The sequence below is a fragment of the Notothenia coriiceps genome, unplaced genomic scaffold, assembly GCF_000735185.1.
Source record: "Notothenia coriiceps isolate Sejong01 unplaced genomic scaffold, NC01 NC01_scaffold00008049, whole genome shotgun sequence".
NCBI classification, from domain to species: domain Eukaryota; kingdom Metazoa; phylum Chordata; class Actinopteri; order Perciformes; family Nototheniidae; genus Notothenia; species Notothenia coriiceps.
This window is the reverse complement of record NW_011340750.1, coordinates 96,578-121,164: the sequence shown is the minus strand read 5'-3', so window position 1 is coordinate 121,164 and position 24,587 is coordinate 96,578. Positions and strand designations below refer to the sequence as shown.

At 44.4% G+C, this 24,587-nt stretch overlaps 2 protein-coding genes across 2 annotated transcripts in view; one reads left to right on the top strand and one right to left on the bottom strand.

Annotated features, from left to right (window-relative positions):
* The window catches only part of LOC104944421 (protein unc-13 homolog B-like), a 37,071-nt gene extending 36,644 nt beyond the window's left edge, over positions 1 to 427 (bottom strand). Inside the window, exons 1-2 of the mRNA XM_010769948.1 lie at positions 407 to 427; positions 135 to 223 (exon numbers count right to left, since the gene is read on the bottom strand). Of these exons, the coding sequence (XP_010768250.1) occupies positions 135 to 223; positions 407 to 427 (110 nt within the window). The remainder of the gene's footprint in view (positions 1 to 134; positions 224 to 406) is intronic.
* A 10,932-nt stretch (positions 428 to 11,359) lies between these two features.
* On the top strand, positions 11,360 to 13,710 carry LOC104944420 (peroxisome assembly factor 2-like). Its single transcript, XM_010769947.1, has 7 exons — positions 11,360 to 11,373; positions 11,619 to 11,736; positions 12,327 to 12,532; positions 12,735 to 12,796; positions 12,876 to 12,984; positions 13,198 to 13,314; positions 13,570 to 13,710. The coding sequence occupies exons 1-7, from the start codon at positions 11,360 to 11,362 to the stop codon at positions 13,649 to 13,651; spliced, it is 708 nt and encodes a 235-aa protein (XP_010768249.1). The 3' UTR covers positions 13,652 to 13,710.
* The last annotated feature ends 10,877 nt before the right edge of the window (positions 13,711 to 24,587 follow it).

Genomic DNA, 24,587 nt, shown 5'->3' with positions numbered 1-24,587 from the left:
AGCCAGGGGTCAGACCACCACTCTGAAAACCTAAATTCACGTCGTGTGTGTGTGTGTGTGTGTGTGTGTGTGTGTGTGTGTGTGTGTGTGTGTGTGTGTGTGTGTGTGTGTGTGTGTGAGGGTGTATGTGTTACCTCTTGGCAAATCCCATGCTGAAGTTGTCCAGGAAGGTGTTTAGCTTCACCTGCAGGTCATTCAGGATGTCGGCTGCCTCGGTGTCCAGCTGCAATACACACATAACAGAACAGGAAGAAAAAGTGATAACAAGGTTATTTCAAGTCTTTACAATCAATTATTTACAGCCTGAAATAGAAAGCTACATGTCAACAGCAGTTAATGCATACAGTTCTAGTCTTTTGCCATTTCTCTTGGGAGGCCAATCAGAGAGGGGCTAAATAAGACTCACAGAGGGTGAATATAGGTGCATTCAGCAAAGAGAATGATAAACATAATGTTAATGCAAGTCAACTTTAATATTAAACTAATATTAGACCAAAATGCAAGTATGGGTCAGTAAATGGGCATTACATGACCCCCTTGAATGGAAATAACAGTTTCAGTGTTCTGTCTCAGGTTTTCTGGGACAGGTCTGCTTTGGTCCCCAGTGTCCAAACTAAACACTAACCCTAATCCAGGCAGCATTTAGTTATTATGCTCCAAATATATGTGCATCTATGTCCAACACAACTCTCACTACTTTTAAACCTAGGCTGAAGACTTTTCTTTGATTCTTTTTAAGCTTGTTTGGCCTTATTTATTTTTAAAAATATTTTTTGGGCAACTTGTGCCTTTCTTGTAGAGACAGAGTTGAAATGCGTGACAGAGGGGGTAACATGAGGGAAATAGTCCCGAGCCAGTTTCGAACCAAGGTCCTCCGCTTGAGGAACTAGCCTATTTAATGACTGTTTTTAAATGTATTATATGTGTTTCTGCTGCAGTATATGTTAATGTTTTTATCTTTGTAAAGCAGTTTGAATTGCCTTGTGTTGAAATGTACTCTGTATATAAACTTGCCTTGCCTTAGACAACACTGTACTGGCAGATCACTGTTGAAAGTGACAATTCTCCCTCCCTAACTAAGTGCATCCGGAAAGTATTCAGACCCCTTCACTTTTTCCACATTTTTGTATGTTACAGCCTTATTTCAATTTGGATTACATTCATTTGTTTTCTCAACATTCTACACACAATACCCCATAATGACAAAGTGAAAAACATTTTAAAATAAAGCACTCAAATATCACATGTGCATAAGTATTCACACCCTTTACTCAATACTTTGTTGAAGCACCTTTGGCTGCCAATACAGCCTCAAGTCTTCTTGAGTATGATGCTACAAGCCTGGCACACCTTTCTTTGGGCAGTTTCTCCCATTCTTCTTTGCAGATCGTCTCAGGCTCTATCAGGTTGGATGGGGAGCGTCGGTGCACAGCCATTTTCAGATCTCTCCAGAGATATTCAATCCGGTTCAAGTCTGGGCTCTGGCTGGGCCACTCAAGGACATTCACAGACTTGTCCCGAAGCCACTCCTTTGTTATCGTGGCTGTGTGCTTAGGGTCGTTGTCCTGTTGAAAGGTGAACCTTCGCCCCAGTCTGAGGTCCAGATCACTCTGGAGTAGGTTTTCATCAAGGATCTCTCTGTACATTGCTGCATTAATCTTTCCCTTGATCCTGACTGGTCTCCTAGTTCCTTCCGCTGAAAAACATCCCCACAGCATGATGCTGCACCACCATGCTTCACTGTAGGGATGGTGTTGGCCAGGTGATGAGCGGTGCCTGGGTTCCTCCAGACATGATGCTTGGCATTCAGGCCAAATTTGGTTTCATCAGACCAGACAATTTGGTTTCTCATGGTCTGAGCGTCCTCTAGGTGCTCCATGGGGGCTTTCATGTGCCTTTTACTGAGGAGTGGCTTCCTTCTGGCCACTCTACCATAAAGGCCTGATTGGTGGAGTGCTGCAGAGATGGTTGTCCTTCTGGAAGGTTCTCCCATCTCCACAGAGGAACTCTGGAGCTCTGTCAGAGTGACCATCGGGTTCTAGGTCACCACTAAGGTCCTTCTCCCCCAATGTTCAGTTTGGTTTGGACGGCCAGCTCTAGGAAGAGCCCTGGTGGTTTCAAACATCTTCCATTTGCAAATGATGGAGAGCACTGTGCTCGTTGGGACGTTCAATGCTGCAGACATTTTTCTGTACCCTTCCCCAGATCTGTGCCTTGATACAATCCTGTCTCTGAGGTCTACAGACAATTCCTTGGACCTCATGACTTGGTTTGTGCTCTGATGTGCACTGTCAACTGTGGGACCTCATATAGACAGGTGCAATCAAAAAAATAATTTAATCCATTTTTAAATAAGGCTGTAACATAACAAAATGTGAAAAAAGTTAAGGGGTATGAATACTTTCCGGATGCACTGCACATGCAGTTGGGGAAACAAGTTCCACTAAAGGAATGTTTCTTACCATATATGGTCTGTTTATGCACAAGCAGATGGGTGTAGAATAAGTAAATCTGTGTACATTTCATGCAGGTTTGAGCAGCAGGTGTGACACTCTGCTGATGTGTCTGACTAAAGGGGCCCTATCATGCTTTTTGGGGTTGTTCCATTTCCTGTAGTGTGTTATATAGGTTTTTGTGCATGTTAATGGGCTGCCATATCATAAATACCAAAGTTCCCTCCAGAGGGAGTTTCTCTCCATACACACTATGTCTGAAACACTTCCATTGGACTCCTTTGTTTACTTATATAAAATAATGACATCACTATGTAACACTCGCGATTGTACATGGGCGGAATGAGGTAAATAAAGACCTTTTTGAAAATTACAGCATGTAAACATGTCTCAGTAGAACAATGCAAATATGAAACCGGAAAATTAGCCCCTTTAAAACTGAAACATTGATCAGTAAGGCTCTGATTTGCAGCTAGAATATGACACCAATGTATCTACGGGACATTAGGACGTTACTGTCCAACCTCACCATCATGAGACATCAGGCTCTGTTTATGGTCTTAGGTGATGCAAGTACAGCACAATTTAGAGTTTTGTTATTTACAGTCAGCATTAGCACAAGTTAGTTGCTTGTTTGTGAACTCTACCTCTGGACTGGGATCTGAAAATGTTTGAACATCTTATGTTCATGGAGCACAAGTTAATGTCAGCAACTCTTTAGTGCTATTTTTGAATGTTTGAGCTTTAATTTGGAGCTAAATGAATGTGTATGAAGCACATTTGGATGGTGTTTGAATAGGCAAACATAGCACAGTACATTTGTGCAGCCGAGATGAGTAAGCGTGTGTAACTCCACATTCATTTCTCAGTGGGTGAACTTTGTTACTACAGTGAGTCAGAGATACACATGGTGCTCTACAGTATGGGCGTATAGTGAGCGTGTGCCATGGATACAGACTGGTAAACAGGAAAGTAATGCAAAAGATCTGAGTAAGATTTCAGCTGGGGAGAGTTTTTTAAGTAAGTATAAAGAGGCTCATTCAAATACTTCAAACCCATTCAGCAGTGTGTGAATGAGCGCTACAAGCGATAAACAGCATTTCCTGAAGCTAAAAGTATACCACAAGATAAGTTTGGAATAAAAATCTATTTTTTACATTCAGTAAAATAATTTGACAGCAGGAGGCCGCCACCCTTCCCCTGTGAACAGAAAGAAAGCTGAAATTGGTGAATAATAATGTAGAATCAACCTGGTGGGAAGCAGCGTGAGGTTGATGTTGGAAGTAGAAATAAGGAGAAAGTTGCTTAGGAAGAGATTTACATGAGTTTAAAGAGTTCTTTTTTCTCATTAGGCATTTTCAGGACCAAAAAGTGCCTATTTATCTAAGATGTGTGCACTGCAAAAAAAGTAAAGATGTTCTGGTGTCAAAATAACCAAAACCAGTAATGCTTAACCGACATTTAATGCAGGTTTCTTGGCACATTTGACTAATGTAGCTCAGCACAAGTTCAATCAGGAAGATAACATTATCGGGTGCCACACGTTATCTCAATAAGTGATCAGGGGCATCACGCCCCGGCTAGCCAATCATCGCACCTGCTAACCCCTTTAAATCCGCTCTCCCCTCTCCGTCAGTTGTCATTTCAGGTGTCAACGCACAAGCAGCAGCAGGGCTTCGTCCCAGCTCCAGGCATTATTCATCAGCTCTGCAGTCTTGCGGATTAAGCTGCAGGTGGCGTTCCCCAGTCGGCAAGCGGTTCCAGCCGGCCGCCCCGCAAACCCGGATGCGGGAGGAANAACACTTAAGCAAGTCTATTTTAGTTAACAAATAATGCTGCAGTTTTTTTCCGACCTGGTGGTACAGATTATAGAAGGCAGGGATCTCCTGTAATCACACTGATGTCTAAACATACTTATGGCTCATGTCCCACACTAAGGAGAAAACAAACCATGTAGTCTGTGATCCTGTCAGTTATAAACAGTGCGTGTTGCTGCATGATGGCAGCTAGTGCAGAGACAGAGAGGTGAACGTGGCTCAGAGGTTTGTCATAGAGCATGTGAACACACACACACACTGTAATTGAAAACCTACCCCTTCAACATTGTGAAATGCCCCTAAGCCCTCTGGAATACTCTCTTCATCTCACCTTTTTCCCTCTCTCTCTCTCTCTCCCACACACATGCATGCACACACTCACTCACTCACACACACACACACACACACATGCACGCACGCACGCGCACACACACACACACACACACACACACACACACACACACACACACACACACACACACACACACACACACACATTTAGACAGACAACCGTGCCTAGTCACTTTGTTGATAAATGTGTGTGAGTGTCTTCAGTTTCTCCTTGTGAAGAGGCTGAATAGCACAACAGAGTGAATTGGTGCCACACACTCAGCCTCCGGTTCTTTAAACACATCACTGTGTCCGCAGACAATGATGTCACACATCCGGGTTTTTTTCTTCGTTCTTTGTACAGTCATTCATATAAGTTGTGAAACATTATTGTTTTGCAGGCACTTTTTCGAGCCTGTGATGTTTCAATACAACACATTACAAGTCAACAGAATGATATCACAAACCTCCTGACTTTTGAAACCCAAATGCATCAACAGACATGATCTAAGTCAGTGGTTCCCAACCTGGGGGGCGTTGGGAACCACTGGCCAAATATCATATTGGACTTTTATTTTTTATTCTTTTTACATATAATTGTAACGCAATACATGATTGTCACTAAAAGCCTTTAGTCTCTACATTACAATAAAATATAAAAAATNACAACACTGTCACTCTGTTTTTACTGACATGTAACATTTTATTTCACCTTAACTCGCGAAAATGTTCCCGTTTTTGAATGTGCGTTAAAAAACATAGAGCAAGGTGAAATAAAATGTTACATGTCAGTAAAAACAGAGTGACAGTGTTGTGCCTTTTGTAACGTTAGCGTATTTCTTCTTCTTCTACTTCTAATTCAATGTACCTGCCAGCGAGATATTGGACAAAAGAGACTCGGCTAGTAATGTCAACTAAATCCATAGTATTACAACAAAAGTGCTTTAAACGAGGTAAGTTACAAATGTATGTTCTCAATCGTCATGTGTGGGATTGAATATTAAATTAGTTTAGATTTATTGTCCCCAGGGGGACATTCATTTGCACAGCTCTGTGAAAACAATATGAAATCAACAAAAAATAAGATAGACAAATGTAGCTCAGCGCAAGTTCAATCAGAAAGACAACATTATCGGGTGCCACACATTATCTCAATAAGTGATCAGGGGCATCACGCCCCGGCTAGCCAATCATCGCACCTGCTAACCCCTTTAAATCTGCTCTCCCCTCTCCGTCAGTTGTCATTTCAGGTGTCAACGCACAAGCAGCAGCAGGGCTTCGTCCCAGCTCCAGGCATTATTCATCAGCTCTGCAGTCTTGCGGATTAAGCTGCAGGTGGCGTTCCCCAGTCGGCTAGCGGTTCCAGCCGGCCGCCCCGCAAACCCGGATGCGGGAGGAAGACAAGGAAATCGGGCTCCACGGAAGTTCCTCCGGCTTAATGGAAATGTCCTACTTCACGGGAACATTGACGCACGCCTTCAGTCTCCCGAGAGGGCATCACTGGCATCCGGGCCGCTTAAATGCGGCGCTTCCGGCTTCACGCGGAACTGGCCCTCATCGCATGCGAAGCTTTACCCATTGCTGGCTTCAACCACAACCCCTCCCGCAGGCAGGGCTTAAGCTACATCCCCTTGAAGCTACTTCGTCCTGCGCCTCACCTAAAACAGGCGTCAGCGTAGCGCTGGCAAGAGGCAGTTGCAACAAATTCATCAGATGTTTCGTTATATTGTTATGACATTCGGGTCATGCAGAGCGAGATCGCTACCCCTTTAAGAGAGGGGTGTGGCGCGTGCAGAGCGAGCGGGGGGATACATGTTTTTCTAGAAGTAAACGAGGCAGCAGAAAGGAAGGTCTGCGATCTTGCGAAGCTATCTTGCGAACACAAGAGCTAAATAAATGCAACGACCTCCCAAGAAGAGCTCGCTCTCTCCAGTCTTTCCGATTAAATGGNCTCAACTCCGAGTCCCTCCCGGATTACTGAACTTCTTACCTTATCCCTAAGGGAGACACCAACCGGAGAAAACTCATCTCGGCCGCTTGTATCCGCGATCTCGTTCTTTCGGTCATGACCCATCCTTCATGACCATAGGTGATGGTAGGAACGAAAATGGCCCGGTAGACAGAGAGCTTTGCCTTCTGGTTCAGCTCCCTTTTCGTCACAACGGTGCGGTAAAGCGACTGCAGTACCGCTCCCGCTGCTCCGAATCTCCGGCCCATCTCACGCTCCATTGTTCCCTCACTCGAGAACAAGACCCCAAGATACTTGAACTCCTTTTCATGAGATGCGATCCATTGAATCAGAAAACAATGTAGAATAGGAAACGGTTTCCAAAGGTTATCTAGAATATTGATCCAAACACGGGTTTAGATGAATATTCAATTCTGATTGGTCAATTTGGACATTCAATGGTCTGCTCTTGCTCAATAACAGACCGTTGCTAAGGACCCTCTGATAAAGGTACCAAACTCACTTACCCGCTCAATCCAAGATTTTTCACTTACCATCAAAGGCTCCATTGTCAACCCCTCCACTCACATCCGTAACCTTGGCATCATCCTCGACCCCACCCTCACTTTCCTCCCTCACGTCAACCAGGTCACAAAAAACGCTTTCTTCCATTTAAAGAACATCGCCGGCATCAGACCCTCCCTCTCATCGACCGCTGCTGAAACTCTGATCCATGCCTTTATAACATCCCGACTGGATTACTGCAACAGCATACTTTTTGGATCACCTGCATTCGTACTGAAAAAACTTCAATATGTCCAAAACTCAGCTGCCCTGCTTGAAATAAGTCATGATGCCAATTTAATGTCAGCTGTGGCCGTTTTTTTTTGTTGTTTTTTGAAAGTCAGAAAACCTTGATCGCTTTCATTTTAAGTTGCTTTGCTATGAAAGTGCTCTTTGCTCTCTAGGTGTGGTTTTTATCACTATGACTCCTCGTGTCATATTTAAAACAATGTGGGATAACTCGTTCTACGCCTGTGAGGTGGCCCACAGTCCATGGGCATATTTCGGTATATGTGCTTACCGTATTTTCCGGACTATAAGTCGCTCCTGAGTATAAGTCGCATCAGCCAATAAATGCGTCGTGAAGAGGAAAAAAACGTATATAGGTCGCACCGGACTATAAGTCGTATTTATTCAGATATTTATTTTCAAATCCAAGCCAATAACAGACATTTACGGTAAACTGGAAAGGGAAGTTATTAACTACACAGGTCCGGTATGTTAACGCAACACATACCTTCTACCTGGAGGCTGGCTCTGCGAGTCGGGCTAGGGTGGCATGCTTCTACCCCTTGACGCGCTCCGACGGAGGACTGCTGGGACAGACGGGGCATCTCGGACGCACCCACTGAGCATTCGGCCGCTGGGCTGGTAGGGGTGGACCCTGCGCCGCACCGGACACAAGACGGCGGGCTAACAACAGACGGCTAACAAGCTAACAAGACGGCTAACAACAGATGGCTAACAAGCAGCTAACCCGGAAGAACCGTCCGCTCTCTTCTTCGTTTTTTTCAGTGGTACAGGAGCAGCATATAGTTGTCACAAGCCTAGAGCGCCCTCTGGTGGCTGTAGACGGTTCATGTCAGTCAGCATGAATTGACATTTAAAACATATATACGTCGCTCCTGACTATAAGTCGCAGGACCAGCCAAACTAGGAAAAAAAGTGCGACTTATAGTCCGGAAAATACGGTACACAGATATTTTTCAGACTGCAAAATGTAACAAAGATACAGTATAAATCAGAGGACATGAATTTGGTTTCCTCTGTGCTAACTCAGAATGTTTAAGTTGAAAACTATTGAATCTAGTATTTTATGATATGTGAAATACAGAAAACAAACATGCATGTGTATGCCAGTTATGTTGTATCACATGTAATGATTCATTTGTATTTAATTCAATTATTTACATTTTTACTGCAAATGATTTGGGTTAAAACATGTGAAAACCCTGCATGATACCCTGTTGTAAAATCACTACCTCTTTTTTCATGTCTTTCTCTTCCCTTCAGTCTACTTTTATTTCCTGCAGCATCTCCTCATCTCCTCTGATCAGCTGTCTCTTTTGTTTTTTGCATCTTTCCTTTATGCACAAGTTTCTCCCCATCCTTCATCCACCCTTCCACCCACAGAGTGTGCGCGTGTCTTCAGGCGTTGCCTCTCCTGAGTGATTTATTGTCTTTCTAGGATTTTATGAATATTCCCATTTTATGAATATTCCTCCATCTGCCTCCTTTCCCTCCTGACAAGAGAAAGAAAAAAACCTTTCACCACAGGGTTATCATGGACTGTTTGGAGCCTCTCATCCACAGATAACTGTACAAAGTGCTGGTCTAGTTGAAGCTTAAAGGCTTTCTGCCCGGTGACAGCAGGAGTCATGGTTTGAAAGATATGCATTTTTAAAGACTAACAGGATATTTGTACAAAAGTTAGGATATGGCATGGTTTAAAACAGCTTTTAAATTGTCAGGGAATGCTAGCAAGCAGTACATCGCAAGTGTTGTGCTTTACAAAGCTGAACAAAGTCAATTGGTGTAATTCGGTCTGAAGAAGAGGCGAGAGAAATCACTCTTGTTTTATCATTATAATGAATGCAGCATTTAAAAAATGGCAAAGTCCTTTCATTTTGCCACCCTGAATGCCACTATAACACCATTTATTGTGTGTATTCAGAATATAGTGCGTGAGTAACAGTCTTTTTCCCGCCCTTTGTGCAGACATTTTCAAATTGGTGTTAATTGAGTCATCATTCAACTGTTTTTTCTTATTATGCAAATGAGCTACTCATCCATCATGGTGACTTTTATTGTCCTGGAGTCTTTGGTAGAGCACATTAAGATGAAATTGTGTATAAAAGGTGGAGTCAATTAGACACACCCGGGGCTGTAAGGCCTGTCTTTAAAAGTTTTCACATGTTTGACTGTCATTTGCCTCTTTTCCATCAGGACTTTCACTTATGTCACCACGTTTTATGTCTCAGTGCAGCAGCTCCTGGCAAATAGAGCAAATGGATAGTGTCACACATATTGCTATATAGGCCACGCCCACATTCATCAGCATTTATGACACTTCAGATCTTTGTTAATACTGGCCAACGGAGCATGTGCACCGAATTTGAGGAAATTCTGTCCACCAAGTTCGGAGGTGCACATTTATTTTATTTTTTTTGCCACCTTTGGGACATATAACATATTTACAAACATTTATGATGATTTGATAAATTGTCATGACTTATAGGCATTTCCTTCTTCGCCAAACCTTTTGTGATGACGTTTAAAGTTAATGGTGGCCATGTTTTTAAATTGATCTTGCTCATTTGTGGTGGATATAAGTATCCATCTCTTCCAATGCTTTATCCTGAATTTGGTGTTTATAGTTCTATTCATTTAACAGTTAATCAGGAAATGCAAATTAGCAAAGTAGAGTAAGGTGTAAACTAATAGTTGAATGGTTGATGTTGCATTATCTCTCAAATCCCAAGTTGTTCATGAATTGCTGTTCTTTTAAACAAATGAGTTACAGGAGTGGAGTGCACCAGCTGGGCGTAAAAAAGTAGGTCTTAACTCTAACGTCGGGCTTAGCTACGTCCGNAGTAACAGCCTCCTATTTGATTTCTGTTTTAGTAAGCTTAAAGCATCGCTTTCCATATGCAGACCTCTATTTTTCCTGTTCCATGTTAAAATAAACCATTTTCAGTGCTTTACGCGGAGAAGAGTCATTTCTTTCGGTCATGGACAAATCATTTTTTGTGAAAAGTGTATGAACCCCCTGTGATTTTTGTTAGTCTTACGGCCCCGTCCACACTTCCGCTGTGAACAGCTTTCAAAAAACGGATTGTCAACGCGTCACTTTCAGGTTGCCTCGCTTTTAGCGCAACTGATTGTGCGGTAGCGAGGAGCTTTCCTGGCGTTTCAGGCCTGCCCCAAAGTTGCAGCAAATGTTTCAACTTTTGAGCTTTTGTTCTTGAAGCCTTCTCGGTGAAGCGTCAGCCAATCAAATATATGCGAGTACAGGCTCTAGCATCAAACCGCTGCCTTGTGTGTCAGGGCGGAAGCGGGAGTTCATGTGATTTGGCTGTGGTCTGAGCCTTCGACGACGCTGGCCGGCGAGCTTTTTTTGAGCTGTGGTGGACGGGCGCAGTTAGTGTGAAACCCTGGACTGTGAGTGTGTTCTTCAGTTGATGCGCTTCCTCTTCCTCCGCTTCCTCCTCCTCTTTCCTGCCTCCTCAGGGGTTTGGTTGGGGGATCTGAACGCTCTGCCTGTTGGAGGGAGTGGCGGGGCGCGGCGCATGCAGAGGCCTCCTTCGACCGTGTGAGACTGAGACATGGAGTGTTGATGAGCCCTGTAGGGATACTCAAACATTGCTTAAACTCTGACTCACTCACATCACTCAGCTCCTCCAGCCTCTCCAGCTTCCCCAGCCCTGCCCGGGTCTGCAGAGTTGAACGAAGCAAATTGAAACAAGCCATTATAGCTAATCTGGCATAAGGATGTCCTCTCTTTTGGAGAAGCTTCTTTCTTACGCCTCGTTTCTTGTTTTCTTTTTAGTCTTAATACATTTAGCAGCGGAGTCCTTACCATGCACAGTGTTTCAGTTCGCTTTTGTGCAAGGACTATTTCTTTTAATTGAACCGCATTATTGTTTCCAGTTCTCCCGCCTTTGTTGTCATTAGCCTCATTAGCCCACATTAGCCGCATTAGCCTCATTGCACATTAGCTCATTAGCACATTAGGTTACAGTGTAGATATGGCAAGGAGAACGTAGGTCACAGGAATAGGCACAGAACAATAGAACAGATTACAGTGCAAGGATGTTTGGAGATGTGCAAATAAAGGGTGTGTGTGTGTGGTGTGTGTGTGTGTGTGTGTGTGTGTGTGTGGTGTGTGTGTGGTGTGTGTGTGTGTGTGTGTGTGTGTGTGTGTGTTGTGTGTGTGTGTGTGTGTGTGTGTGTGTGTGTGTGTGTGTGTGTGTGTGTGTGTGTGTGTGTGTGTGTGTGTGTGTATAGTCGGGGCAGACAGGAGGAGGATCTGTGCTCCAGTGGAGTCACCATCCTGAACCAGGACTTCTCCTCGGCCCTGGAGACCCTGCAGGAGGCCCAGTCCACGGCCATCGGAGCCCCCAAGGTGACACAACAAGCCTTTGAATGTGTGATGGAAGCTTCTGAAGCAATGGAGACGGGACTCAGAGAGACACGAGGAGAGCAGGAGCTTTGATGGCAAACACTGACGGTTTATTTGGAGCTTCGGAGGGAGGGTTAGGGTTAGATCTCTTGAGGCGTGTGGCGCAGTGGATAGAGCCTTAGTCTGGGGATAAGATGGTCACAGGTTCAAACCCCACTGCAGTCAGCATGTCGTTGTGTCCCTGAGACACTTCACCCCAAATTGCTCCTGTGGCGATTGCCCACAGTATTGAGTATGTGAGTCGCTTTGGATAAAAGCGTCTAACAAGTGTCATGTCATGTAATCTCTACCCCAGACCCATGTGTTTAGCTAGTTCTGAGAGAAGAATCAACAAGCTAAAACAGGCAGAGCACTCTAACCTCTATCAGCTGACGCCAACAGGCAGGAACAGGGAGTCCACACACTGAGAGCTCAGCAGCCAAGGTGACAGGCCTGAGCTCAGTGAGGGCAGTGCAGACTGATACACTGGGTCAAAGCTATGGGTTCCCCAACATGATGTAATCATCTCTAAACGTGCTGCTGTTGTGTGACAGATCCCTGATGTGCGCTGGGAGGACGTTGGAGGTCTTCATCAGGTGAAGAAGGAGATCCTGGACACGGTGCAGCTCCCTCTGCAGCGCCCGGAGCTCCTGTCTCTGGGTCTGAACCGGACCGGGGTCCTGCTCTACGGACCCCCAGGGACCGGGAAAACCCTGCTGGCCAAAGCCGTGGCCACTGAGTGCTCCATGACCTTCCTCAGGTAGGACAACACTTCGGGGGTTTGAACATTTTTCTACCACCATTTCTTTGAACCAGTCAGAATTCATTTCAAGGATTTGTGTTTTTGTAAAGCACTTTGATGCCTCATTTTGAAATGGGTTATATAAATCAATTCTCCGAGCCTATATTTAGTAAATGTTGGTTAAAGTGCTCTGCTAACATTTGTAGTGTGTGTGTTTCAGTGTGAAAGGCCCAGAGCTCATCAACATGTACGTGGGTCAGAGTGAAGAGAACATCAGAGAAGGTCTGTTTTATCTCGAGGGTCATTCTGGTGTTCTTCAGCTTGGTGGATGTGTGAGATGAATGAACGTGTGTGTGTCCAGTGTTCCTCAGGGCCCGCTCAGCAGCACCCTGTGTGATCTTCTTCGATGAGCTGGACTCTCTGGCTCCCAGCAGGGGGCGCAGCGGGGACTCTGGGGGGGTGATGGACAGGTGAGGGTTTACCTGAGCTGATTACAAAGCAAGCTACAACAAAACACCAGTCAGAGATAACGGGGACCAGAAATGGTGTCTTCATCAGTATCTGTGTGCGTCCTACATCAAACCATCTGTTACATTTGACTTCTACGTCACAAAACAGATTGGCCGTGTGCCGTGTGCTTGCCTTTTTAAGAATATAAAAGTGTGTTTGACTCTCTCGTCCAGAGTGGTGTCTCAGCTGTTGGCCGAGCTCGACGCCCTGCAGTCGTCCGTCGGGGTTTTTGTCATCGGAGCCACAAACCGTCCAGATCTGCTCGACCAATCGCTGCTGAGGCCCGGCAGGTCAGAGGTCACACACACACGCAGAAAACTTCAATCCTTGCAGAATATTTATTGTGATCTCGGGAAGCTTTAGTCTGTTGAAGTTAAAGTACCGTAAAACCTTGGAATAAACGTGCTGTTTCCCACATTAAGGATATAACGATCCCATTGAGCCCAGGCATATTCAATCCTGTTTGACTTCCTCTAGTTCCAAACACATGTGACAGTTGTGTCTGTGAAATGTTAAACACCTTGTGGTCTTTGTTTGTTCTTCAGGTTTGATAAACTGGTTTATGTTGGAATCAACGAGGACCGAGGATCCCAGCTGCAGGTTCTCCAGGCCATCCTCAGAAAGTAAGAACTGCTTGTTTCTTTCTAACGGCCCGTCCACACTACAGCTTCGACAGCTTCAAAAACGGTTTCCATGGCGTCTGCCCATTCACTTTGAATGGGGTGACGTCACGTTGCCTCGCTTTTCGCCGAACTGAATTGTGGGTAGCAGAGTGGAGCTTTCCTGGCGTTTCAGGCTGCAAAAGTTGAGCAATGTTCAACTTTTGAAGCTTCTGAAGCTTTCGGTGGNATATATATATATATATAAACTCCCCAAACAGGCGAAAACCTACCAGTTTCACCCACTGTCTCTGCCACCTCCCTCCGTGCCTGGTTCCTCCGGTTTGTATCCCAGTAAATAGTTCTGGTCGTAAAGAACCGGGTGATTTGCTTCCGTAATTTCTCGTTTGGAATAAATGAACTGCGGTCTGGCTGTCCCAGCTTGCACGTGGTTTGATTGGCTAGCGCTTGAACTGTCAGATTTGCATAAACAGGATTTGATTGGNGGATCAGACAGAAACGGTGCGCTCTCCCCAACCTTGCAGGTGCTGATTGCGCTCAGATTTTACTTTAATACTGTGGGAGACATGATTAATGTTCATCGCTGCGATGAACATTAATCATGTCTCCCACAGTATTAAAGTAAAATCTGAGCGCAATCAGCACCTGCAAGGTTGGGGAGAGCGCACCGTTTCTGTCTGATCCGTTCTGTTGTTGAGGGGAGATCTCCTCGATTAAATCAAAATGGGCTTGTCTGCCGAAACGAAACCTCTCTATCAGCTCACTGAATAGATGTCCAGTGGGTTTGTTCGATCACGGACGACTCTCTCGTCTTAATGCCCTTTCGTTGTTACAACATGTAAACAAGACGCACTGCCATAGTTATTTTCCTTCTTGCCTGTTTTACGTTACTATGGATACTAGTCTCTCTTTCCGATTTACGCCTGCTCCATACTAGGCTTAAAAGTTACACCCGGGCGCAACACATACAGTATAGGGCTTGAGTCTAAGTGGTGCACTAGTCATAACTTTAGTTTGGTCTTAACCTTCGGTTCTACGTCGGACGTAGAGTTACGCCCAGCTTACGCCCAGCTGGTGCACTCCACTCCAGATTATTAAGTGAGTTGTATATGGTCAGTAATTGTATTTACTAACTTGTATAGAGCTAGGCTAGCAGTTTTACCCTGCTTAGTCTTTATGCTAAGCTAGCTGACCACAACCAGCTGTGTCTTTGGGATAATCCTTTGTGTGGTCATTAAGAGGTTCAACATATACCGTCTAGTGAAGCTGACTTTAATCCTTCGAAAATTCATGTTATGACTTAAACATTTTCCTAACTTCCAAAATTAAAAGTATACGTGACCTTTTCAACAAAACATCAACCTTCCTCATACAAACAGTGAGCCAATTACAAATCCCATTCTCCACCTTCTTTCTGTTGCTGCTGGTTTATAACCCCAAGATAGTAGACACTCTCCTCTGTAACCACATTGTCCACACATGGCGCCGACACAAGCGGGCATTTATGGCATTTGATTAGGCTATTCATTTCTTTATCTCTGTTAGCAAGAGGTTTCACCTGTCAGGAGGGAATGTTAATGCTAAGTGCCTAGAAATGGCCTCAGGAAAGTGCTGATTTCACAAACTGGAGGGGGGCGAGGGGGGTTAAACCCTGGCCCATCTCCATTCTTCATTCTCTTAATTACATTAACAACAGATGATACTCACATTACTGCTAGGTTAACGATCCTTCATAATACCTATCTATCCAAACAGCGCTTCAGAGGTCATGAACATTATTTGTAGTTGAAATGCATTGCAAATCATTTATACATCAGTTTCTAGCTCACCTCACGCAGTAGTGCCTTCATGGTGATACAATCGTTTGAGTTCTTTGGAACGTCATCCCTGACAGCTGTTATTATCTGTGACTTGAAGATTGCTAGTGAAGAATAATGAATTATACAACTGTGGGTTTACTGCAACATTGAGGTGAACACTGACAAAATGATTGCTATTTGTTGGATGTGATATGCTGAATGCTAGGAATCGCAGGCTTTTGAAAACCATCAGAATTGTGCTGCAGCTGTTTTCTTTGTTTGATCTAGAGTTTATAAGAGCATTATCTCCGAAGCTTTCTGCTCCTGAAAATGGGTATATTTTCATAAATGGCAGCCACAAAGGAAAAGCAACAATATAACAATGCTATTTCAGCTTCCTGGAGCTTCACAAAACACATTTTCAAATAAAGCACTCCGGTCCCAGCTGTGTGCATCACTTTTTAGTGTCCCCCTTTCCATTGTTTTTGAGCTTCTTGCAGCGTTTTTTATTTCAAAATTATTTGATTAGTCCCGCAGCGGGGACATTTACAAGCAAAAGTGACATTCAGATAAAAGGCAAGCAATAATAAAACATGTTAATAGCTTGTTAAATATAAAGAAAAAGCAAACATTAGAAATACAAATAAAGACAAATTAGTACTCATTACATTTAAATAGGTAAGTGAGCATATTAAGGTTTGAGATACTTAAAAACTTTGCACATAAAAATGATTCTGGTTATTAAACCCTGGTCATGTTTCGTCAATTTGGTGAAGACGTTCTTTCACTTGCATGCTTTTTTTCTTTTCTTCATATTCTTTCAAATTCAGCACGTTTCTCCTAATTGAAGTGTTTTTGGCCATTATAACACATTTGCCCGTGTTGCCCACCATACTTTTGAGACGTCAACATTTATTACGCCAAAAGCCAAACGTAGTACCCCAACATCATAAAGCTTAATGGGCTTGGTGGATTACGTCTTAGTTTATCAAGGCACACTCACTCCAACAGTTCCAGCTTGGGGAAAAAAGCCAAAACCCAAATGTTGTGCGAAGGCAAATTCCCCAAAAGGCCGCCCTCAAATCTCCTTCTCTCCCCCTCACAAATCAATACGGGTATTTGTTCTCAGATGTCTTCATCGTGACATGCCTTTGCATGCTTAATGAACTTTCCCTGTTCAATGTCCAAGGCTGTATTGATCCTCAAAATGGCCGGTATTCAGCAGAGATCTCTGTTCCGTGTGGGAAGAGCTGAAGCAGAGGGCTCATAGATCAAGCGGACAGACAGAAAGCATTATGCTTCGTTTTCTGAGCCGGACTCTTCCAGTCACTTTTCAGCCGCCAGCCATTTATGCACTGACTTCTGCAGACAGCTGGTTAAGAGAGGTGAAAAAGGAAAGCACAGTGAATCTGAATCTAATTAAATGCAGAGAGCTGGCGGTAAAGTCTCTATCGGTTGCGGACTTTCGTTGCAGATCTCTCTCTGGTGATAACGGTGACAAATTAGCTCTGAGGTCAGCAGTAGGGCTGATCAATTAATCGTATTTTAAACGCAATTACGATTTTGGCTTGCAACAATTATTAAAACAACATAATCGAAATAAAACGATATTTTATTTATTTTTTAAATTATTTTTTGTATTGGTTTTTCAGTTGAATTATAATTAAAGTTCAGGGTAATCAACTGTTAAAAACATACTGTTCAAATGTCTTTTTTCAATAAATGGATGTTTTCAAAGTAAATGGATAATCGTTTTTAATAGGTGGTGCAGTGCAAGTGAAATGTTCTGTAATGCACGAGTCAACACGTTCCATGCTCTTTTGAGAAATCTAATGTACAAATTCATCTGTCGATTGAATGTTTCTCATAACTCTGTCATTATGCTGCTGTCAAATCCGTGTTTCAGTGCTGTACGACACCAGTCACCTCTGTGGAAACATTGGTATAACTGCCTTTTTTNGTTGAATCGGACGCGGTAGGGCGTAATATGAGAGGAGCCCTTCGGCGGCTGACAGGCTTTTGGATCTCAAGCGCGTGCAAGGCAAATAGACAAATAGCGACCGAGCTGGGTTTCTACGGGCAACCTGAAGAGCAGGCTTGCCGCCTGAAACAATCAAGGATGAGGGAGGAGGGATGAACTGTGCTAATTTCGTTGGCAGTGCTGGCCATCAAGACTGGCGCGATTCACCTTTCTACTGAGATGTCTTGAATGGTGATCAGACAGGATGGGCGTCGACTTGGTCTGGGCATCTATTGTGTTCAGGGATGAACTTGTTTTATGCCGGTATACTATCAATTAGCAAGAGCTGATTGCTTCTTCGGCAACAACTTTGGCACAGTATCGCCAGACATCTTAATCGACAACTCAGGGCAGGACTTTTTTACTTTTTCTTTCGACAGATGTAAAACCTTGTTAAAAAAACTACAGTAATATAAAAGCAGCTACAGGCAGTCAAAAGAAAAAGCAGCAAAATGCTAAAATATGGGGCAGATCAAAACTGCTTCTGACGCGCTCTAAACTAAAGAACGCGAAATCCGTTCTTGCTCGCGCGGACTGTGAGGGTGATTGCGCTGGAAAACTGCGGTAGAAATGGCGTGTTCAATGAACAGCCAGTCCAAGATCAATGAAAAATGGTCTGCTTACTGAGCTAACCCCTTTCCTCTGCTTTCCCATCCAAACCCCCCAAAATACCTCACGATAATAAATAAAACAACTCAGCGGACCTTTCCTATGCCCGCTCCACGTTCCTGCCACTCGGCTTGAAGGTTAGGGAATACATGGGGGGATTAAAATACTGTAAAAAGTGACAAGTGGGGTCTAACAGTTTGGGATGAAAGTTGCTGCCCATGATATTAACGGAACCACCACCTACCATATCTTAAAGGGACCTATCATTTCACAACATGCACGCTTCTGTGTAGTCCCTCTTTCGTACATCGGATATGCTGTCCGCCCGGTGTGTCAGGGAACGTCACCAAGTGTCAAAAACACAACGCCTCTCTATGTTTCCTCCCGCTAGCCCAAATCTTTCTAAAAAATGGGGGTCGAACGGTCTGATAAAAACTGTACAGATTTTGAAATTGTTCTGGACGTCAGAAACCGCGGGTGCTCCGCCTTATATGCGGCAACTCTACACCTATCGATGGGAATGAGAGCGTTGCGTGGCATGGTAACAGCATGGTAACGGGATGGGTAACGGCACGTGTTCCGTAACGGCCATGGTAACAGCATAGTAACGGCATTGGTAACGGCACGGTAACGCATCGAGTAACAGCATAGTAACGGCATGGTAACGGCATCGGTAAACGCAGGGTAACAGCATGGTAACCAGCCATCCCCGCTACACATGACGCTCGTGCTCGCCCCCCTCCGTTGCAGGGGGGGGCGTTGGCGGTCAGCTGCAGACCTCATACTTCGCCCACAGATCAGCCCTTTTGCAAGACAGGGCTCGAAGTACCAGCACAACTCACGATCGCGAATGAGCATGGCCTCCTAAACATGCCCATGATCTGTCTTGCGTATCTTTGAAAAAAAACCATCCACAGGACATGTCCCCTTGATACTACGGGTCATGGCCCTACCCAGATTATATTATCTCAAATACTAGCATGAATAAGTCACTTTAAATGGGATGAACAAATCAAGCATTCATTGATATCTAGAAGACTTCGACACAATGGGGACTTGTATCCATCATAACAAATCTGCAGATCTACAGCTCCAATGAACCACACTTTCACATTGGTGCCTTCAACGCTGATAAAGAGAGGCATCACGATTTAGCACAATCAGTCACGAATTTCCTTTCTTACTGAGGCAGTTTTTGATCAAGTTCCACCCCTCCTCCGTATGATCAACGTCAATAAGCACACAATATAATTAGGCCTATTTAGTTAGTAGTCGACCCGACACAGATAAGACCGTACGACGTATATCTCACAGGAGCTTATGGAGAGTCATGGATTGAAGGACATTGTGTTCAGTAAGATGCCAGAGGAGGAGAGATGTTGTGTTGCTCTGCAGTGTCCTTTATCGTGCTTCCTATGGCGAGGTTTCAACAATTCATCTAGACGAGAAAAGCCCGCCCGCGTGTGCAGGGCCCTGAACTATAATGGACTGCTTAACTGTTGTGCTCTGGTACGATTCATGTAGTGTGTCTCTGGGGCTTCCCTATAAAAAATGTGTTTCTATTTTTGTGAGACTGCTTTGGGCTTGTTGCCTTATCTGTTATTCATATAGACATGTGATGCTGCCAGGAAATGATACCTCGCAATTAGAGTCGGAGAAAACGCCTGGTTGTTTTCCGTTATTATATTCTGTTGTTTATTTTTTAGTTGTGCTCTCCCAATCACTCGGTCCCTGCGCCCGAGCCCGCTGCAACCTACGGCCGCGCTCGCCGCTCCGAGTGGTGGAGAGCGGTTCCGCGCGCGCGCGGCCCTGAATGGATTAAGGTTGTTATACCCCAGGTTGTTCCTGTTAGTGTTTATGACGCAAAGCAGTCTCTTGACACCTTGTTGATGCGCACTTGGATGTGATTAATGTGGGAACATATATCTCATGTATCATTGAGTGTTGGGTCTACCATTCATCATTCCCCTAACCAAGAAGCCCGCCATGTCATACTTCAAACAGCCACAAATATCTGACTATACTCATTTAGCATTTTTATACAGCCGCGGGCGGGCGGCGCGGGGGGCCCGGCGGCCGAGCATATAAAAATGTGGCGCCGCCCCTTATCGAGAAGGCGAATGTCCGGCCTCCCCCCGCGCGCCTGCGCGTGGAGAGAGTGGTGCAGAGCCGCGTGGCGCGAGAGTTCTCTACGAGCTGACTAGTGCTGCCATCATAGTGTGTGGAGGTATGGGAGTGTGCGCGATGCGAGCGCTGCGGGGGGTGGAGGTGCTTTAAATCCTTGTTTTGTCCATCCAAGACTCTGGTAGTAAACCCCGTATACCGATATAATGAGTTCGTTCCACGGAGTTGGTCTGAGACTCTGAGCAGCCACAAAGGATCAGGTAGCAACGCTAAAGGGGATATATGGGCTAAGCTAAGCTGAGATTTAGCCGAGCCGCCAGGAAGTGTGCGCTCAAACAGAAAAGAAACTCCCCGATAATCTCCAATGCGTGTGAGACGGGTTTTCAGCTAGACGGGGTGAGAAATGAACTTCTCATAAACTGCTTCGTCTGTGACTATAGTTGAACACCACCCGCGGCGGACCAGGGGGGCGTGTGTCTACCCAGGAGCACACGCGGCGCGGACCGAGCGGCGGGCGAAACGAGGAGACAACATCGGGAGCGCATCACCGACACCACCACACACACACACACCCACGGCGCGCGCCGACGGCACAGCCGGCACCCGCTCGGGGACAACACCACACCATCTGTTGTGTTCCAAGGCGAGAGATGTGTTGTTCTGATCGTGTTGACTAGTATACTGAATGAAATGTTGGCATAACCCAACACAGTATTCATCAGGTGTCAGGGCCCTGTCTGGCCCGCGGATATCCTAGCTGGTGGTTGTGCGCGGCCAGCGACGACTGATATTGAACATAGTCTGATCTTGTGTGCCGCGAACAGGTGGCGAGAAGTGGCGCCGTCTCTGCTTAAAAAGTTCAAAAGCCCACATGTGGTGCGGGCTCTCCGCTCCCCCCGGCGATAACACAAAGAAGTGCTTGATGTAGACCAGCCATCAGCGCTCTCTCTCCTCTGCGCAACTAATGGCCGGGCGTGGTGCGGTGCCAGATTGCATGCTCTCTTGAGATGACGATCATGTGTGTGTGAGCAAATCACTTTGGTTTTCACATTGACGACATCTACTGCATTGTTTCGGTATTGTGTTGTGCTTCGTTTGTAAATTTTTCTCTTAGACCTGTACATGGCCGTTTTCACGCACCAAGCTCCAGGGCTCGTACTACAACATTTAAGGGTGCCTGCTAGCTTTTAAAGCCAATTTAAAAACCAAAAAAATAGGGTTTAGACCTGTGTCGACCCTTCCTGTGGAAAACCAAAATGTATGTACCAGAGTAGATTGTTGAGACACTTCACTTAAAACTTAACAATATGAACTCTAATGTTTGCGCTATAAAAGGTTCAGCGGATCCCTTGTCTATCGGAGCTGTTGATGCCTGTATCAATGTTGTGGTTTATCCATCCCCCAATTTTAAGATATGTAACCTGAAGCAACAATCCCCATGAAATGTGTCCCCTAGCAGAGGTTACAGCCAGGCACGCTTTGGCGAGAAAAGAACAGGTGGACTAAAATAATGTAATTGCATTTCAGGTTGACGCTAGTTCAGGGTCCTGTGATTGGCATAATGGATATTTTGTCATGGACTTGTTGAGGGCATTTAGATGAACCGAGACATTGTTTGTTTTACCTGTCGGTGAGGTCATAAATGTACAACCACAAAGATCTGATTGATGGTCATAAATGGCACACAATATTTGATGATATGAACCATTTGAGGACTTTCACTCTCTCATTCTGGCACACAGTTGGAACTGACTGGTATGCTTTTGTAACTAGGCTGCATTTGAAAACAACGACTCAATGCATTCGTCTCTTAATTATTCCCCCACAGTGTTATTAACTCCCTTATTTATGGCTGCTTTTCTTCTCTGACTGTTCGAATCTCGTATTAGTCTTTCGTGTGCTTTGTTATGCGTGTTGAACCCGGATGCTCGTATAACAGGCGGTTGTTCTGATAACAGCATGACAGGCAGACACTCACGGTTGACGATCACAATCTGGAGCTCTCTTTTCGCGTATTTTACAAACTCTTTTTGCAGGCTCTCTCCTCTGGATTGCTGGTCCCAAAACAGGAAGTGTTTCTATTCAACGGTGGGCATCCGCCACCTCCACCGGTGAAAATCAAATCTTTCCTCATTAGGCTCCGGTTACTGAATCACAGGTTAATAAAGGGACTTAGCGGGGAACTTCGGTAGAGGCAACTTACAAAACAGCAGGAGTACAACTTCAAGGAAGACACACCACACACACACACACCCACACACACACACACACACACACACCACCACACACCACACCACACACACCACACACACACAACCACACACACACACACACACAACACACACAACACACACACACCACACACAGCACACACAACACACCACACACACACACAACACACACACCCACACCCACACACACCACACACAACACACCACCACACCAACACACACAATAGCTTGTCTAGTTTTTGACTTCTTTCCGTTCAGGGGCAGGACCAGGAAATGCAAGATATGTCTAATTAGGGCGAGGTTTATTGCCCCGAGCTCTCCAGTTATCCCATCAGCTGTGGCGGGGGGCTGCTGCACAAACTAAACTTTCTTTTTAAAAGTCACAAAAAGAAACTACCTTTTTAGATGACACAGACAAGGCAGCTGACTTTTTACAGTAACTAGGCATTCAAGCATTTTAAGGGTCGGTAAACCTTCTAATTGGTTATCAATCAGCAGGTGAGGGGTGGATCCCAATGAACATAAACCATTTGGAATAATCTCCTATTAACAGCCTATTTCATAATTCTGCATATGATACTAACATTTTTACTTTAAACTATATTAGCTTTTGGATCAATAAAAAAATCTAATATAAATTACAATTTATGTGTTCTCCCAGGGTTTTCCAGAGTGTAACCAGGGGTTTCGAATCAAGGCCGGGGCGCAAATCCAGCCGCGACTTCATTTTTATGTTGCCCACCAAGAGCTTGCAAATAACGATAATATGTTTGTTATACGGTTTAAATGCGCGGACTTTACAGAAGCACGTTGCCCCATACATGGAGAACCATGCATCTCAAATTTGACTTTTTCTTCTAAATATGCCTTTTTTCTCAGAATTGACTTTTTTTCTCCAAAATGTTACTTTTCTTTTCAAAATGTCACTTTCTTTTTTTTTTGCTTTTCTTTTAAAATCATTTTGTGTCATGCGCACTGAAGAGACTTGCAATTGTTTGCCCTAGACTTCTGCTTTCAGACCGAGATAATTAAGTTATTACCCTATCCGATAATAATCCAATGCAGAGGCAATGATGTAATAATACATTATTTTATATATATTAAATATTTATATATGTATTTTGATATAGTCTTAAAGTTAAAACCGGCCCTTTGAGTGCAACCATAATGCGAATGTGGCCCGTGATGAAATTGAGTTTGACACCCCTGGTATAGACTATAGTCTAAAAGAGGCCGGCACAGACCACAGCAGCCAGTCTTGCTATGTTGTCATTTAGAACAGTGTCAGTTTCCACCAGGCTGAGATTTTGTGATTCATTCACGAACAATTTGAACGTTTTCAGCATCACCTTCATATTCTCCGCACCTAAACACCAAAGAGGATGGTGTTTTTTGGGCATTGCAGTGAAAGATTAAATTGCCACATTTACAAAGCATTCATACTTTGTTTCTCATGTTGCTCTGGGGGAAAGGCAGGCATGAGCGTTTTTAAGGTAGTGTTTTGAATTGATCTCATAAGTGGTAATGTCTATTCTGTAGTGTGTTTGATGGGTTGGTGTGATGTCTAAAGGTAAAGGTTGGTTTATGTGTCAGAATGTGTTTTTGTTGAATTGTTGTTTTGCGTTTTTGAAAAATGGAGCTAGCCTACATTTCAAGAAACCAAAATCAATGTGCCACAGTGCCAAGCCTCAAGATATTCAGAAATGTATTGCTCAAACTAAGAAAATAATACCCAAATGATAATGAATCTGAATAATCCTGTAATTGGGCACCTTTTTCTGCTTTGGGCTGCAGGAAATCTGTTTGCCAACTCATTTGCCTGCTTGTCCCGCTGGTGTCAATTTAAGAACCCAGTTCACTAAGGCGTGTCAAATATGCCATTTCTTCTCGTTTTCTTTCTTGTGTCTTATTCTCAGTCATTTTGTCACTTCTCTCAAGGCAATTTAAAACATGTCACTGCACTGAAGCAATACATTGTCTGCTCCAGACGTCTAGAAATACCCAAACAGTGAGGGACAGGAATATGCCGTCATCATCATTTAGGAAGACAGAACTGTAGTGAAACAGAGAAGCATCAGTGGGACATTTTGATGGGATTTAATGTGGTTATTCATCTTGACCGAGAGATATGCAGGTCATGAAATAATGACTCTCAAGGTG